Source organism: Cyprinus carpio, chromosome A20 (assembly GCF_018340385.1).
Source record: "Cyprinus carpio isolate SPL01 chromosome A20, ASM1834038v1, whole genome shotgun sequence".
In the NCBI taxonomy this organism is placed as follows: domain Eukaryota; kingdom Metazoa; phylum Chordata; class Actinopteri; order Cypriniformes; family Cyprinidae; genus Cyprinus; species Cyprinus carpio.
The window spans coordinates 15,353,423-15,366,395 of record NC_056591.1 but is presented as its reverse complement, the minus strand read 5'-3'; the positions used below and the strand labels follow the sequence as shown (position 1 = coordinate 15,366,395).

The 12,973-nt window shown below is 37.5% G+C and overlaps 1 protein-coding gene across 1 annotated transcript in view; it reads left to right on the top strand.

The window, feature by feature from the left end:
* The first annotated feature begins 1,475 nt into the window (after window positions 1-1,475).
* The window catches only part of LOC109082789 (chromatin-remodeling ATPase INO80-like), a 37,777-nt gene continuing 26,279 nt past the window's right edge, over window positions 1,476-12,973 (top strand). Inside the window, 22 exon segments of the mRNA XM_042777780.1 lie at window positions 1,476-1,499; window positions 2,136-2,197; window positions 2,294-2,469; window positions 2,744-2,904; window positions 3,193-3,260; window positions 4,054-4,200; window positions 4,288-4,408; window positions 4,488-4,687; window positions 4,771-4,824; window positions 5,228-5,431; window positions 5,510-5,705; window positions 5,799-5,866; window positions 5,977-6,192; window positions 6,789-6,869; window positions 8,759-8,854; window positions 9,704-9,763; window positions 9,855-9,997; window positions 10,849-10,933; window positions 11,014-11,131; window positions 11,761-11,846; window positions 11,944-12,111; window positions 12,253-12,386. Coding sequence (XP_042633714.1) covers window positions 2,327-2,469; window positions 2,744-2,904; window positions 3,193-3,260; window positions 4,054-4,200; window positions 4,288-4,408; window positions 4,488-4,687; window positions 4,771-4,824; window positions 5,228-5,431; window positions 5,510-5,705; window positions 5,799-5,866; window positions 5,977-6,192; window positions 6,789-6,869; window positions 8,759-8,854; window positions 9,704-9,763; window positions 9,855-9,997; window positions 10,849-10,933; window positions 11,014-11,131; window positions 11,761-11,846; window positions 11,944-12,111; window positions 12,253-12,386 — 2,549 coding nt within the window. The 5' untranslated portion in view covers window positions 1,476-1,499; window positions 2,136-2,197; window positions 2,294-2,326.

Below are 12,973 nucleotides of genomic sequence, written 5' to 3'. Positions count from 1 at the left end.
CTAAAAAGTCATCTCTGCACGGTTATCATTCCAAATAGCAGCCAGCTAAACTTCATAGCCTTGCTTTTAAAAATCCAATAAAGCTCGTTTTTAGTGGTCGTGGCTCATATTTACCTTATGTTGTAGCGCTTGCTAACTAGCAACATGTACAGTAACCCTGGATTTAGATGAACAAGCAGCACTTGCTGCTGAGACGCTTAGCGTTAGCTAAACCTAGCCAGATTAGTGTGCTAGCTAAGCTAAGTCGGACATAAAATATCACCCTGTAGATAATATTGTGTGAACAGTAGTTTTGCCTGGATTTCATTATGAGTCTTCAGACACCTTGCTCCGCTGTACATTTCCTCACTATATAAAAGACTACGCTCGTATGACTGTATCATCAGTGTGCGTAAGGTTTATAAATTGCGTTGTCTGAAATGAAGAAATGCAAATCGACCAATATTTAGAAGTTTAACACATGCGTTTATTGATGGTGTAATAATAGTTCCCCGGGCGTTAAAGCTAAATGAGTAGCCAAACTATTGAAGTAAGAATAACTCATTGCCTTTGCTGTTTTTGCATATTGCATCCAGGAAATGGTTAAATGGGGCACTGAAACACTAGTGGTGCCAGTGCTTCTGTTTACAAAAACTCTCAAACCCGTGCAAATGCACCATCTGAGTTGGAGTATATTTGCAGTGGGGTGAATTGCTACGAACAGAAGTAAATTCATAATTCTTATGGTGCATTTTCAATAAAACAATGCCTATTCTGACAGTACTTTTGGTTTGAGCAATTACTATTCTTTAAAAATGGTATGAGAAGGAAATTCGGTTTTCTATTTATCTATTTTCTAAATGTTATGGACAATTCACCAGTTCAATATTCAACGATTCATCCATGCACTTCACATTTTATCATATATATATTTATATATTTTTATAGTACATATGTATATTTTATTTTATTTTATTTTGAAAGTTGCTATGAAACAGAAGTAGCAACATATTTTTTTTTCTTCTGTATTGTGATGTACAGAGATTTGTTGCTATGTTTTCTCAACATTAGACCCCAGGAAATCACTTGATGCCACAAAAACACAATTTGCGACTTGGTATTTATTACAAGTGTCTTTAGATGGTGTGGACAGTCTAGTGAGCATTTGATTTGGAAATAAATACAATATATATATATATATATATATAGAATATATATATATATATATATATATATGTGTGTGTGTGTGTGTGTGTGTGTGTGTGTGTGTGTGTGTGTATGTGTGTGTGTGTGTGCGCAGTCAGTGCAAGATAAGTTATCCATATCTTTTGATAAAATGTCTTAAGTAAATCTTTTGTCTTTTGTCTGTTTTTCTTAAAGAAAAACACTATTTTAAACCTGTATATCTGATAGATGATATTCTGATGAGTTTTATGATTTCACAATCATAGATGGCCTCAAAGCTGACACACAAGCATTAAAAGCTACAAAGATGCAGCACTAATATTCAAAAGTTTGTGGTCAGTAAGCTTTTTTACTTTTATGATTAAAGTGACAGTAACAGTAAAGACTTGTTACAAATGTATCTCATTTTACACAAAAAAATGAAGCAGCATGACTGTTTTCAACATTTATAATGATAAATGTTTATTGAACAGCAAATCAGTATATTAGAATGATAGCTGAAGGATCATGTGACACTGAAGACTGGTGTAATGATGCTGAAAATTTAGCCTTGCCATCACAAGGATAAATTACACAAACAAACTTGTGACACAAGTTTCTGAATCTTTGAACACATGCACATCTAAAAAGGCCAGTTCAAGCTCAAGTTTGTGGTCAGCTGATTCTGAACCTCACAAGGCTGTTTTTTAGGTTGATTAGCACCTCTGTTGCCCACATCCTGCTACAACAGTAAAGGCAGTATTTCATTTCAGTAGGCTATCTGTGTTAATCCCAATCCACTTCATTCTCTTTCAGCCACTGCCAGTAAGCCATGTGCATATGTGTTTTTTCATCCAGTTCTGAATATTTAAATACAAAATTCTTGTTCTAAATGTGCAATCAATCTTACAGTGATTATGTCTATATAATAGTGGGCAGTTTCATCAGTAAATGCAGTAAATAAGTCAATATCACAACCATTTCTGTTTCAGATTCATCATTTCTGGTGCACTGAATGTTGAAATTGTGAAATATGAAGTTTCACTCTTCAAAGGTACCGTACTGTTCTTTGACCACAGTTTTCTTACCTTGATTCAAATTGATCTCATTTAGAGATAACTGACAGATAGTTTCCATGTTGTGTTTGCAGTGATAACCCCTTTCAGGCTCTTAACCTCTACCTATGGCCTCAGAGCAGGATGTCGCGGGAGACGCCACATGCTCAAAGTTGGCCAAACCACTTCACCTGCAGTACCTTGAGCGATCCCTCCGTCTAGACACTTTTCTAAGGCAGACTGCTGCTGTTTTTAACCAGAGCATTTCCAGGTAATTCGTTGTGTAGTTCTCAAAGGCAAAGAGGTCCTTTTTGACCTTTTGTCTTTTGAGTCACTGCATGACTACTCCTTCGCGACTATAATGTCCCAGTTCTGTTTGTGATTTTTAGCTATTTTGTTGTTTTAGAATGTTTCTCCAGTCCCAATAATTCCAAACACCAAAAGCTAATAGTAAATGTTTTATGGGAAATATTGCACTGCAGCTTGGTTGTAATGCCTGTGGTGGTTTCTTTATGGTTGTGTTTGTGTGTGCTTCTCTATATCAGCGATGACAGCGATGGGGGTTTGGGCGAGGGTTCTTCTCTGGCCCCGTCTAACCCACTGCTGGCAGTGAAAGATGATCACATCAACCCTGAGAACGAGACCAAGGACACCTGCAGAGATGGAGAGGCAGAGTGTGGCACTCTCAATGGAGCTGTGCTGCAAGGTACAAGACAAAATAAAAATAGCTATGTTATATAACATAAGAATGTAATTTTCTGTATATATTGCCCTGACCAGTTGTCTTAGACTTCTGTTGGCATCTAATTACATTTTATCTCATTACTATGATAAAAGGAGTAGTATTTGGTTGGTCATGTGATTTCAGAATGGCGGCCTCTAATGTTTATATGATTTTAAACATATTTTTCAAAAGTACTCTTCATTTATTTAGGAGTGAAAGTTTTTAATGAGTAAAAAAAAATCACCTTGAACCCCAAACTGTCATCCACAGAGCACAAAGCTGACAAGGCCAGTCTGTATAACTTCTCGAAACTAAAGAAAAGCAGGAAATGGCTAAAGGTAATGCATATATATATATAAAATAGTACAGTAATTCTGGGAAAACCTTCATCTAAATCCAATCCCTGCTTTATAGAAGCCTGTTTCCGCCTCAGAGTAAAACAAATCAAAGCAGTAATTGCGTTTAAAATAGTAAATAAAGGCACTTTGCAAAATATAAACTTACAGTTACAAGAAATATAGTCTCAACTGTGATATGAAAAATCTAAATTATGGCAAATAAAGTGGCAGTACTGGTGAGAGTAAAGTCATAATTAAAAGAAATGAACTCAGAATATTGAGATATGAACTCTTAAGGGGACATGTTCCCCCCTAGAAACGTTGCATTCACTGCTAAAATGTTTGCATTTTCTCACAAAAAGTTTTGAGTTGTCCCAGAGAAACTGCGAAAGCAGAGCTGGTCATGGAAATGAGGTAGGATGAAATATTATATTTTAAAGCTTTTGCGAGCAAATGTTACATTTCTTAGGGGAACGCAGTACTTTTGTGAGAGAGCAGGAAATTTTTGGTGAACAAATAAATAGTTTCTCTGGGGAACACAAAAGAATTGAAATATTTTTTTTTCTATAGCTGTCCCTTTAGAAGTTGCAATTATTACCAAATACAAATCAATTTGATTTGCAGTAATAAGATATGAATTTAGAGTTGTTTTTGCTCTGAAGGGGAAACAGACTTCCATACTACTATTCGAATTCTGGCAAAAAACAATTTTTTTTTTTATTGGTAATTGTGCCTCTCCTTTATTTCCATGTCTAAGCATTCTGATGTTTGGGAGATCGTTTGTGAATTTCAGGGCATCGTGTTGAGCGATGACACCACAGATTCCGATACTGACTCGGATGATTCTGACTTCACAATGACACGGGAAGAGCTCCAGGACATGCTGCGCCTGCACAAGTTCACCAAACTCCACCAGAGCAAGTTCCACTCTGACAGAGAAGTACGACATTCTTGCTGAGTCTGGGATAGTTGCCCCCGCATCAATAGCTTCGTGGAACCAGTTGGTAATGTGTGTTTGTGTTCACAGCTGCAGCACTATCAACACTACAGCACAGGCCTCCTCTCCACTCACGACCCATTCTATGAGCAGCAGCGCCACCTACTGGGCCTCAAGAAAAAGAAAATCAAGGAAGAGAAGAAATGCAAAGGTAAGCCTACAAAACAAAAGAGGAGGACAGTAACTGTTTTCTGCTCATTTGAATACCCATTCTTCTTCTGTTTTCCTAGCCAAGAAAAAGATGAAAAAGAAGAAGAAACGAGGAGAGGAGTTCTCCATGGAGGGACGGCCACACGTTACTAAAATTTTTGCCAAGTTTTCTCATGATGCACCTCTTCCCATGATCAAAAAGAAGCACTTAACCATTGAGCAGCTCAATGCTCGTAGACGAAAGGTGTGGCTCACAATTGCCAAAAAAGAAATCCCAAAGGTACAATCATTTTTCTTGGTCATCAGTTTGGCATCCCTGAGCTGTTTCTTCTGTTTCCGCTTTAATCTCTGTTTTCATTTCAGGCGTTTAAACAGAAAGTCTCCGCAAGGAACTTTGTTTTAACCAATGCCAGAAAGGTGAGAGGGGTTTATTTTTTGCATACACTACCAGTGGGGGTTGGTTAAGGTTTTTAAATGTTTTTGAAAGAAATCTCTCATGCTCAAATGAGTAAAATTCTGTAATATTTTTTTAAATATAAATACTAATTTTAGCCATATTTTCAGCAGTCATGTTCCTTTAAAAAAATAATTCTAATATTTTGATTTGGTGCTTTATTATCATGAATGTTGAAAACTTAATATTGTTGACCTACTTAATATTTTTGAAGATATTGAAACATTTTTGAAACATTCAGGATTCTTTAATGAATACAAACTTAAAACAGAATTGATTTGAAAAAGAAATCTTTTGTAATATTGTAAATATCTTTACTGACCATTGATCGATTTAATGCTTACTTGCATGTGTATACTTGTCCAGTTGGCTCATCAGTGTATGCGTGAGGTCCGGAGGGCTGCGATCCAAGCACAGAAGAACTGCAAAGAGACTTTGCCACGGGCACGTCGCCTCACCAAAGAGATGCTGCTGTACTGGAAGAAGTATGAGAAGGTGGAGAAGGAGCACCGCAAGCGAGCTGAGAAAGAGGCTCTTGAGCAGCGCAAACTTGATGAGGAGATGCGGGAGGTATCAATACATATGCACTAGAAATGAAAATCTCTTCCTAAAGGATTGTCCCGACAGTTTTCCTGTGTGTCCCGTCAGGCTAAGCGTCAGCAGAGGAAGCTTAACTTCCTGATCACCCAGACAGAGCTTTATGCTCACTTCATGGGGGGCAAGCAGAATGCTGGGGGAGACGGCACAGAGGAGGAGATCCTGCGCAAGCTTGAGGACAACACCTCTCAACGGCAGATCGACATCGGTGGAGGAGTTATGGTCAATGTTGGCCAGGAGGACTATGGTAGGATCGTTTTCTGTCCCTGATAGATGTTATCAAAATGCGTATAACAATCACATGAATTTTAGAGTCGAATTTCATTCTGTCCTTTTGCAGATAGTGAATATTACAAGTCTCAGGCCCTTAAAAATGCAAAAGAAGCATACCAGATCCACCAGGCCAGAGTAAGTGGCAGTCTGAATTGTATTTTATGCCTTTGATTTACATGATACAAGTATATCTTAATGAATTTTGTCTGGAAATGATTACAATGTCCCTTTTTTTTGTTCTGTAGACCAGGTTGTTTGACTAACAAGCAAACAAAAAACAGCAGCACCTCCCCTCACAACACTAGCCTATCTTGCCCGGCTCTGGCTTCGGCGAGAGCTACAGCTTATCAAACCCATCTATTCAAGGTCAAGACAACACACCCCAGCCCACCATGTTCAATGGGAAACTTAAGGGCTACCAGCTCAAAGGCATGAACTGGCTGGCCAATCTTTATGAACAGGTGATTTTTGATGCTCTATTATGGTTATTTATACATACACTAGCATTCCAAAGTTTGGGTTAAAGTTTAATTAAGATTTTTTTTATTTAGCAAAGATGCATTCGATTGATCAAAAGTGACAGTAAACACATTTATAATGTCAGAAAGGTTTTCTTTTCAACTTTCTTTTTATCAAAGAAACTTGCGAATACTTTCAAAAAACTATTAAGCAGCATGACTGTTTTCAACATTAATAATAATAAGGTAATTAAATGGTATTTCTTCTCCAAATCAGAGGTATTTCTTCACCAAATCAGCATATTAGAATGATTTCTGAAGGATCGTGTGACACTTAAGACTGGAGTATGATGCTGAAAATTCAGCTATACATTTTAAAGTATATTAAAATAGAAGACTTTTATTTTAAATTGCAATAATATTTCACAATACTGCTGTTTTTACTGTATTTTTGGTCAAATAAATGAGACTTATTTCAAACACATGAAAACATTTTACAGATCCCTTAACTTCTGAACAGTAGTTTATATCTCATCTTTCCATCATGCCTGTGGACTTTATAAAGATGATTTATGTCTCTGTCTGATTGTCTCTTTTAGGGTATTAATGGCATTCTGGCAGATGAGATGGGGCTTGGAAAAACGGTTCAGAGCATCGCTTTACTGGCTCATCTGGCAGAGGTAAGGACTGACATTGCAAGTTTTCTGAAGCCATGCAGCAGCAGCTTTGGGTGAGGGACAGACTGAAAATTAAGTAGTTACGCACTGAAAAACTTGCCATTCGTCCTAGCTTTCCTTAAAGGTGCTGTATGTAAGTTTTTGACTCTACTAAAGCATAAAAATACCATAATATGTTTGCAGATATTTAAGAAACATGCTAAGTTAACATACTTGTTTATCTGAAAAACAATGCTACAGTCAGTTATTCTCCTTTGAAAATGTGCATTCCGGGTGGAATATCGGTCTCTTTTTTGGCAGGAAACACAGCGTATTTCATTTCAGTCATAGAAGTTGGCAAATAAAAGGGAACAGAGCGGGAAATAGAACTTTCTGCCCATCCTAAAAAGCCTTGACATTCATCCAAAAAACTTTATGATCAACAACGGTATAATAAAAGCAGAATAAATATTGGAGATTCTTTCCATCGTCAGGTGCGCTCATTCCTGTTGGTGTCGTCAATCTGGCAACTTGCATGTGCATCAAGTCTGAGGAGGAGGGACTGGGTGAAAAAAACCCTCTCCAATATTCTGAATTTGGACTGCAATACCTAGGTCAACCACTGGATGTCAGTCTTACATACAGCACTTTTAAAGGGATACTCCACCCCAAAATGAAAATTTTGTCATTAATCACTTACCCCCATGTCACAATATAAGATATTTTGGATGAAAACCGGGAGGCCTGTGACTGTCCCATATAGACTGCCAAGTAAATAACAGTGTCAAGGTATGAAAGTCGTCGTCAGAATACTCCATCTGCCATCAGACCTTTGCATTTCTTCATATGCTCTTCTGTATCATCCGCGCCACAAGGATGCGCTGTTTTCTTTCAAATAAAAGCTAAATACATGTAGATACAGCGCATACTTGTGGCGCGGATGATACAGAAGAGCATACGCAGCATACGGTGATATGGAGAGACACAGAGGAGATCGTTGACAATGGAATTGTTGAATAAAGTTGTTTTTTTTTCTTCACTTACAAAATGTGTTCCCGTCGCTTCATATAACCCAGTTGCACGTCTGATGGCAGATGAAGTATTCTGATGATGACTTTCATACCTTTTATGGACCTTGACACTATTATTTACTTGGCAGTCTATGGGACAGTCACAGGCCTCCCGGTTTTCATCCAAAATATCTTAATTTGTGTTCCGAAGAAGAACTGAGCTTTTACGGGTTTGGAATGCATTGGGGTAAGTGATTAATGACAAAATTTTCATTTTGGGGTGGAGTATCCCTTTAATGAAGACATTTTAAATGTTCTTTTAGTATTAACAAATAACAAATAGTAATACTTATACTACAACTAATGAAAAATCTCAATTTGAGTTTTCTCAGAGCATTACATGTATTTGCTCTCTCCATCCCTTTGTATCATCTTCAAGCCAACAGATTTCACTTGAAAGATACCGTATTTCCCAATCTCTAGGCTCTCAGGTCGAAAATCTGGAAAAGGTTTATTTTTTTGAAATATGACACCAACGTTTTAAAAGAAAACAATTCTCTGTTCTGCTTTTCTGTGCTATCATATTCATTTCTCCCAAACAAACCCCTGACACCACAAATCAGTTATTTGGCATCAGTGTGAACCCTCCAGCTGTCTCCGCTGCTCTGCGTGACTTCAAGGGCTTGCGAAAAAAGGAGGATACAGAGTTTTGGTATTTGATATGAAAGTGTAGCGCTGTGGGCCCATAGGAAGCCATGGTAGCATGTTACCTCGTTTTTCAGTTGTTTCCTGTTTTGACCCCTCTCTCCTCTCTCTCTCTCTTTCCCACCATCTCCGTCCCCTTCCCCCTCCGCTGTCTGCACCTGTTTGGCTTATTTTGTGTTCGTGTGCTCTATGGGACAGAGGGAAAACATCTGGGGACCCTTCTTGATCATCTCCCCAGCCTCAACACTCAACAACTGGCATCAGGAGTTCTCCCGCTTTGTCCCCAAATTCAAGGTGAGTGTGGCAGCTGTGCAGGGAAACACCTGCAGCCGTGGAATCCTTTTTACCGCTCTCTCTTGCTTTCTTTCAGTGTCCCTCACTGTCTCAATCTTTTTACAAACCCTTTGAACTACGTCTATATTCAGAACAATGAAAGATGTGTTTTTTCTTATCCTTTGCATATTTTTGCTGTAAGGAAATGAATGACTGAGCACTTCTGGTCTAATTTTTGTGATCCTTAGGGGGCAGTGTTGTATCATTTATAGCGAGTTCCACTAAAGTCACCAACCTAAATATTCATTCCCCTTCAGTCAGATTAATCTCACAAATCATCTGTATCTGAAATACCAGCCAGGAAAACTTTAGGAATATCAGAGAGCTGAACAATAATTATTTCTTTTGTTGGCCTGGTCAGGATTTATACTTGCCCTGCCAATGTATTCACTGGCCCTGCCACTATTTATTTTTAGCAAATTATTTGTATGTGTCAGAAGGATTTGTTATGTTAAATATGTTTTTCATTAAACATTAGTTTTCTTTATACTAAAAACAAATAACAAAAAGTAATTTATTATGTTTTTTAATTTGTGTAATAACTGGAAATTCTAGAGATTTAATGTAACTTCATGAAAGCTATAAACTCAAACACATATTTTTACTTTCTTATTCTTGCCCAGCTTAATCAGTCTATCCTTATTGTTGAGCCCTGAATAGTTCACATAATACACCTTGTTATGAAAATTATGGACATATATGTTTTATTTCAAGAGTTTTACATCTTTATTTAATTTCATCAGGCAAAGGCCAATTTCAAATAATATTTCTTATGCAATCATTGCAATCTTGTCTCATTCGGTCTTGCAGGTGTTACCGTACTGGGGGAATCCTCATGATCGTAAAGTCATCAGAAAATTTTGGAGCCAGGTAAACATTTCATAAGAATATTGCTTTAAAATATCAGATGGATTGCAATCTACTACTTGAACCATATATTATCCCTTTTTGGCTCCTGTAGAAAACTCTGTATACCCAGAATGCACCGTTTCATGTTGTCATCACCAGTTATCAGCTGGTGGTGCAGGATGTGAAGTATTTCCAGAGGGTGAAATGGCAGTATATGGTTCTGGACGAGGCCCAGGCACTGAAAAGCAGCACCAGGTAATTAGAACTCAATTAGTACCTTTAAAATAGCGTTTTTTAAAATGTTAATTTTACACACTTACATATATATATTATTTTTGGAATAACATGATGATTGACTGCAAAGCATATGGAATTATTACATACAAACAAAATCTTGATAATAAAGACATAAATGAAATGAAATAAGCTTAACATGAAATAATTATAACTAAAATATCATTTTAATACATTTGCATCTTCGAATAGAATATTACACAGAGTATTTACTTAAATTGTAAGTGTATTTTCCTGCGAATATAGCTCCAAAATGTGAAAATCTGGTTGTCTAACTGATATGTATCCTTGGTTGAACCTTTAACAAGGAAAAAAGAGCTTCTAAAAAAAATCTCCAGTACTGGTGCATCTCAGATTTTCCATGTTTCCGTCCTCATAGTCAGTGCAGTGACACTATATCTGGACTGGAACCCTTCAGAGAATGAGGGCCTCTCGAGCTCTGAGTGTGAGTTTGTGCATCTCTGGAGATGACAGGACATGTGCCAGCAGCTTCTGTTGTGGTGGAACATGATTTATTGCCCAATCGGCGTCTCTACAGGGCATCAGAGCAGCTTTCATGAGTTTTTAAGGCTTAAAGTCCCCATAATTAATGAAAGACTTAACCAAGTCTGAGAAGTGAGCTCTGAAGAGAATACCTATACTATAGGACATCACATCAACACTCAATGCTAAACTCTGAATCTTATACGACCTATAGGATTCAGAGTTCAGCACTGACTGTTGATGTGATGTCGCGAGTTATATCCTCCATTGACCTCAGCTTGCTGCTTGATTTGGAGGTCTTAGTAGCTGTGTCTGGTTCTTCTTGGCAGTGTACGATGGAAGATTCTCCTTCAGTTCCAGTGCAGGAACCGCCTTCTGCTAACAGGGACGCCAATTCAGAACACAATGGCAGAGGTGAGTGTATTCATGTGAGACCTTATTTGAGAGTTCACGAGTGTGAGTGAAAAACCTGACACTGTTGTTCTTCCTCTCAGTTGTGGGCCTTGCTTCACTTCATCATGCCGACTCTGTTTGACTCTCACGAGGAGTTCAACGAGTGGTTCTCCAAGGACATCGAGAGTCATGCTGAGAACAAATCTGCTATTGATGAAAGTCAGTCAACTCTTTTGTTCATTTCCATTTAAGTTGTTGTTTACTGTTCATTTGATCTCCAAGTAGGTTACAATATGTGTTAGGGTGGAACAGTGTAGTCAAAGAAATTATTTTTTAAAAATTAGATTAAAAAAAGTTTGGCAAGACAACTATGGATGTTAATGTGAGAAAGACAGGATAGAAAATTTGAAGTAGATTAAAAAGCTTGAAGTTCGAAAGTTTTTTTAGTTTGAAGTAGTTTTAAAAGCCATCCTTTTCTATTCTCCGTCTTAGTCTGTCAGATAGATAGACATGTTTTATCGTGTTGCTAGCATAAAATATGATATTTTTCCTACTATGGAAGTCAATGGCAACCACCGTTTTCTTCAAAAACCGCAATCTTCAAAATATCTTCTTTTATGTGTTTAACATAACAAAGCAACTCATACAGGCTTGGAATGACATGAGGGTAAATAATGACAGAATTTTCATATTCAAGTTATTATATATTTTTGGGTATTTCAGCTGCAGTATGATTTGATAACAGTTAATATTGAAACAGCAGAACTCGCGCTGAGCAAGCAAAGCCTTCACGTTTTGCTTATGTTCTGCTGTCACTTGACATGATTTACCTTGGTTTACCCTTTCAGACCAACTTTCCAGATTGCACATGATCCTAAAACCCTTTATGCTGCGCAGAATAAAGAAGGATGTGGAGAACGAGCTCTCTGACAAGGTGATGTCCTATAGCCTCTCAGAAAGAATTGTGGTTTCATACCTAATGTTTATGTATGTGAGATTTATCTTGCTTATTTTTCATATCTGCATCTCAGATTGAAATCTTGACATACTGCCAGCTGACCAGCAGACAGCGGCTGCTCTACCAGGCTCTAAAGAACAAGATCTCCATCGAGGACCTGCTGCAGTCATCAATGGGCACGTCCCAGCAATCCCACAGCACCACCAGCAGCCTCATGAACCTTGTCATGCAGTTCAGGAAGGTGAGGCCGGGTTTGTCAGCTTTAAAGGGATAGATTTGTGGGTGAACTATCCCTTTAAAGCCTATGTAACCTTTTGAACTCTTACTGTATATATAGTGAAGAAGCTGTTTTTAAACACAGCATGTTGTTCTCATCTTTAAGGTTTGTAACCACCCAGATCTGTTTGAGCGTCAGGAGATCCGCTCGCCTTTCCACATGTCCCTGAAGCCCTTCATCATGTCCAAATTTCTGTTTCGACATGCCATCATCCATACGTCTGACCACGGAAAGACCAGGTGAGTTGATCTCAATGAAGGTTTACTGTACCTCCCTTAAGGCCCGTTAACACCAAGGATGATAACTACTGTATAAAGTTAACCATTGTGATTCTATGCACACCTCAAATATACACGAAGGAACAATAATGTTGGAATAACTTGTTTGAAGAAAGAGTGACTTATTTTCTTTTCCAGCTAATGAACGGTAAAACATATTCAGCCAATCAGAATAATTAAAGCAGCAGACAAAATGCAGTTGTGCTCAAAATTATTCATACCCTTGGTAAATATGAAGCCTACCAAAAAAGGGTGTGAAAATAAATCTGCATTGTTTATCCACTTGATCTTTAATTCAAAATTAAAAAATAAATAAATAAAAATCAAACTTTTGATTAAAGTAAAAAAAAAAAAAGAATAAAAAAAGTGAAAGGGGGGAAAATCACATTATGAAAAAAATATTTTCCTCTAAAACACAATGGGCACAATTATCAGTACTGCTAGAAATTCTTATGAGTAAAATATCTCTAAAGTATATTCCCATTTATATTTGCATTTAAAACATTAGTAAAAACAAAATATACAATTAAGTGAAGACTCAGAGCTGT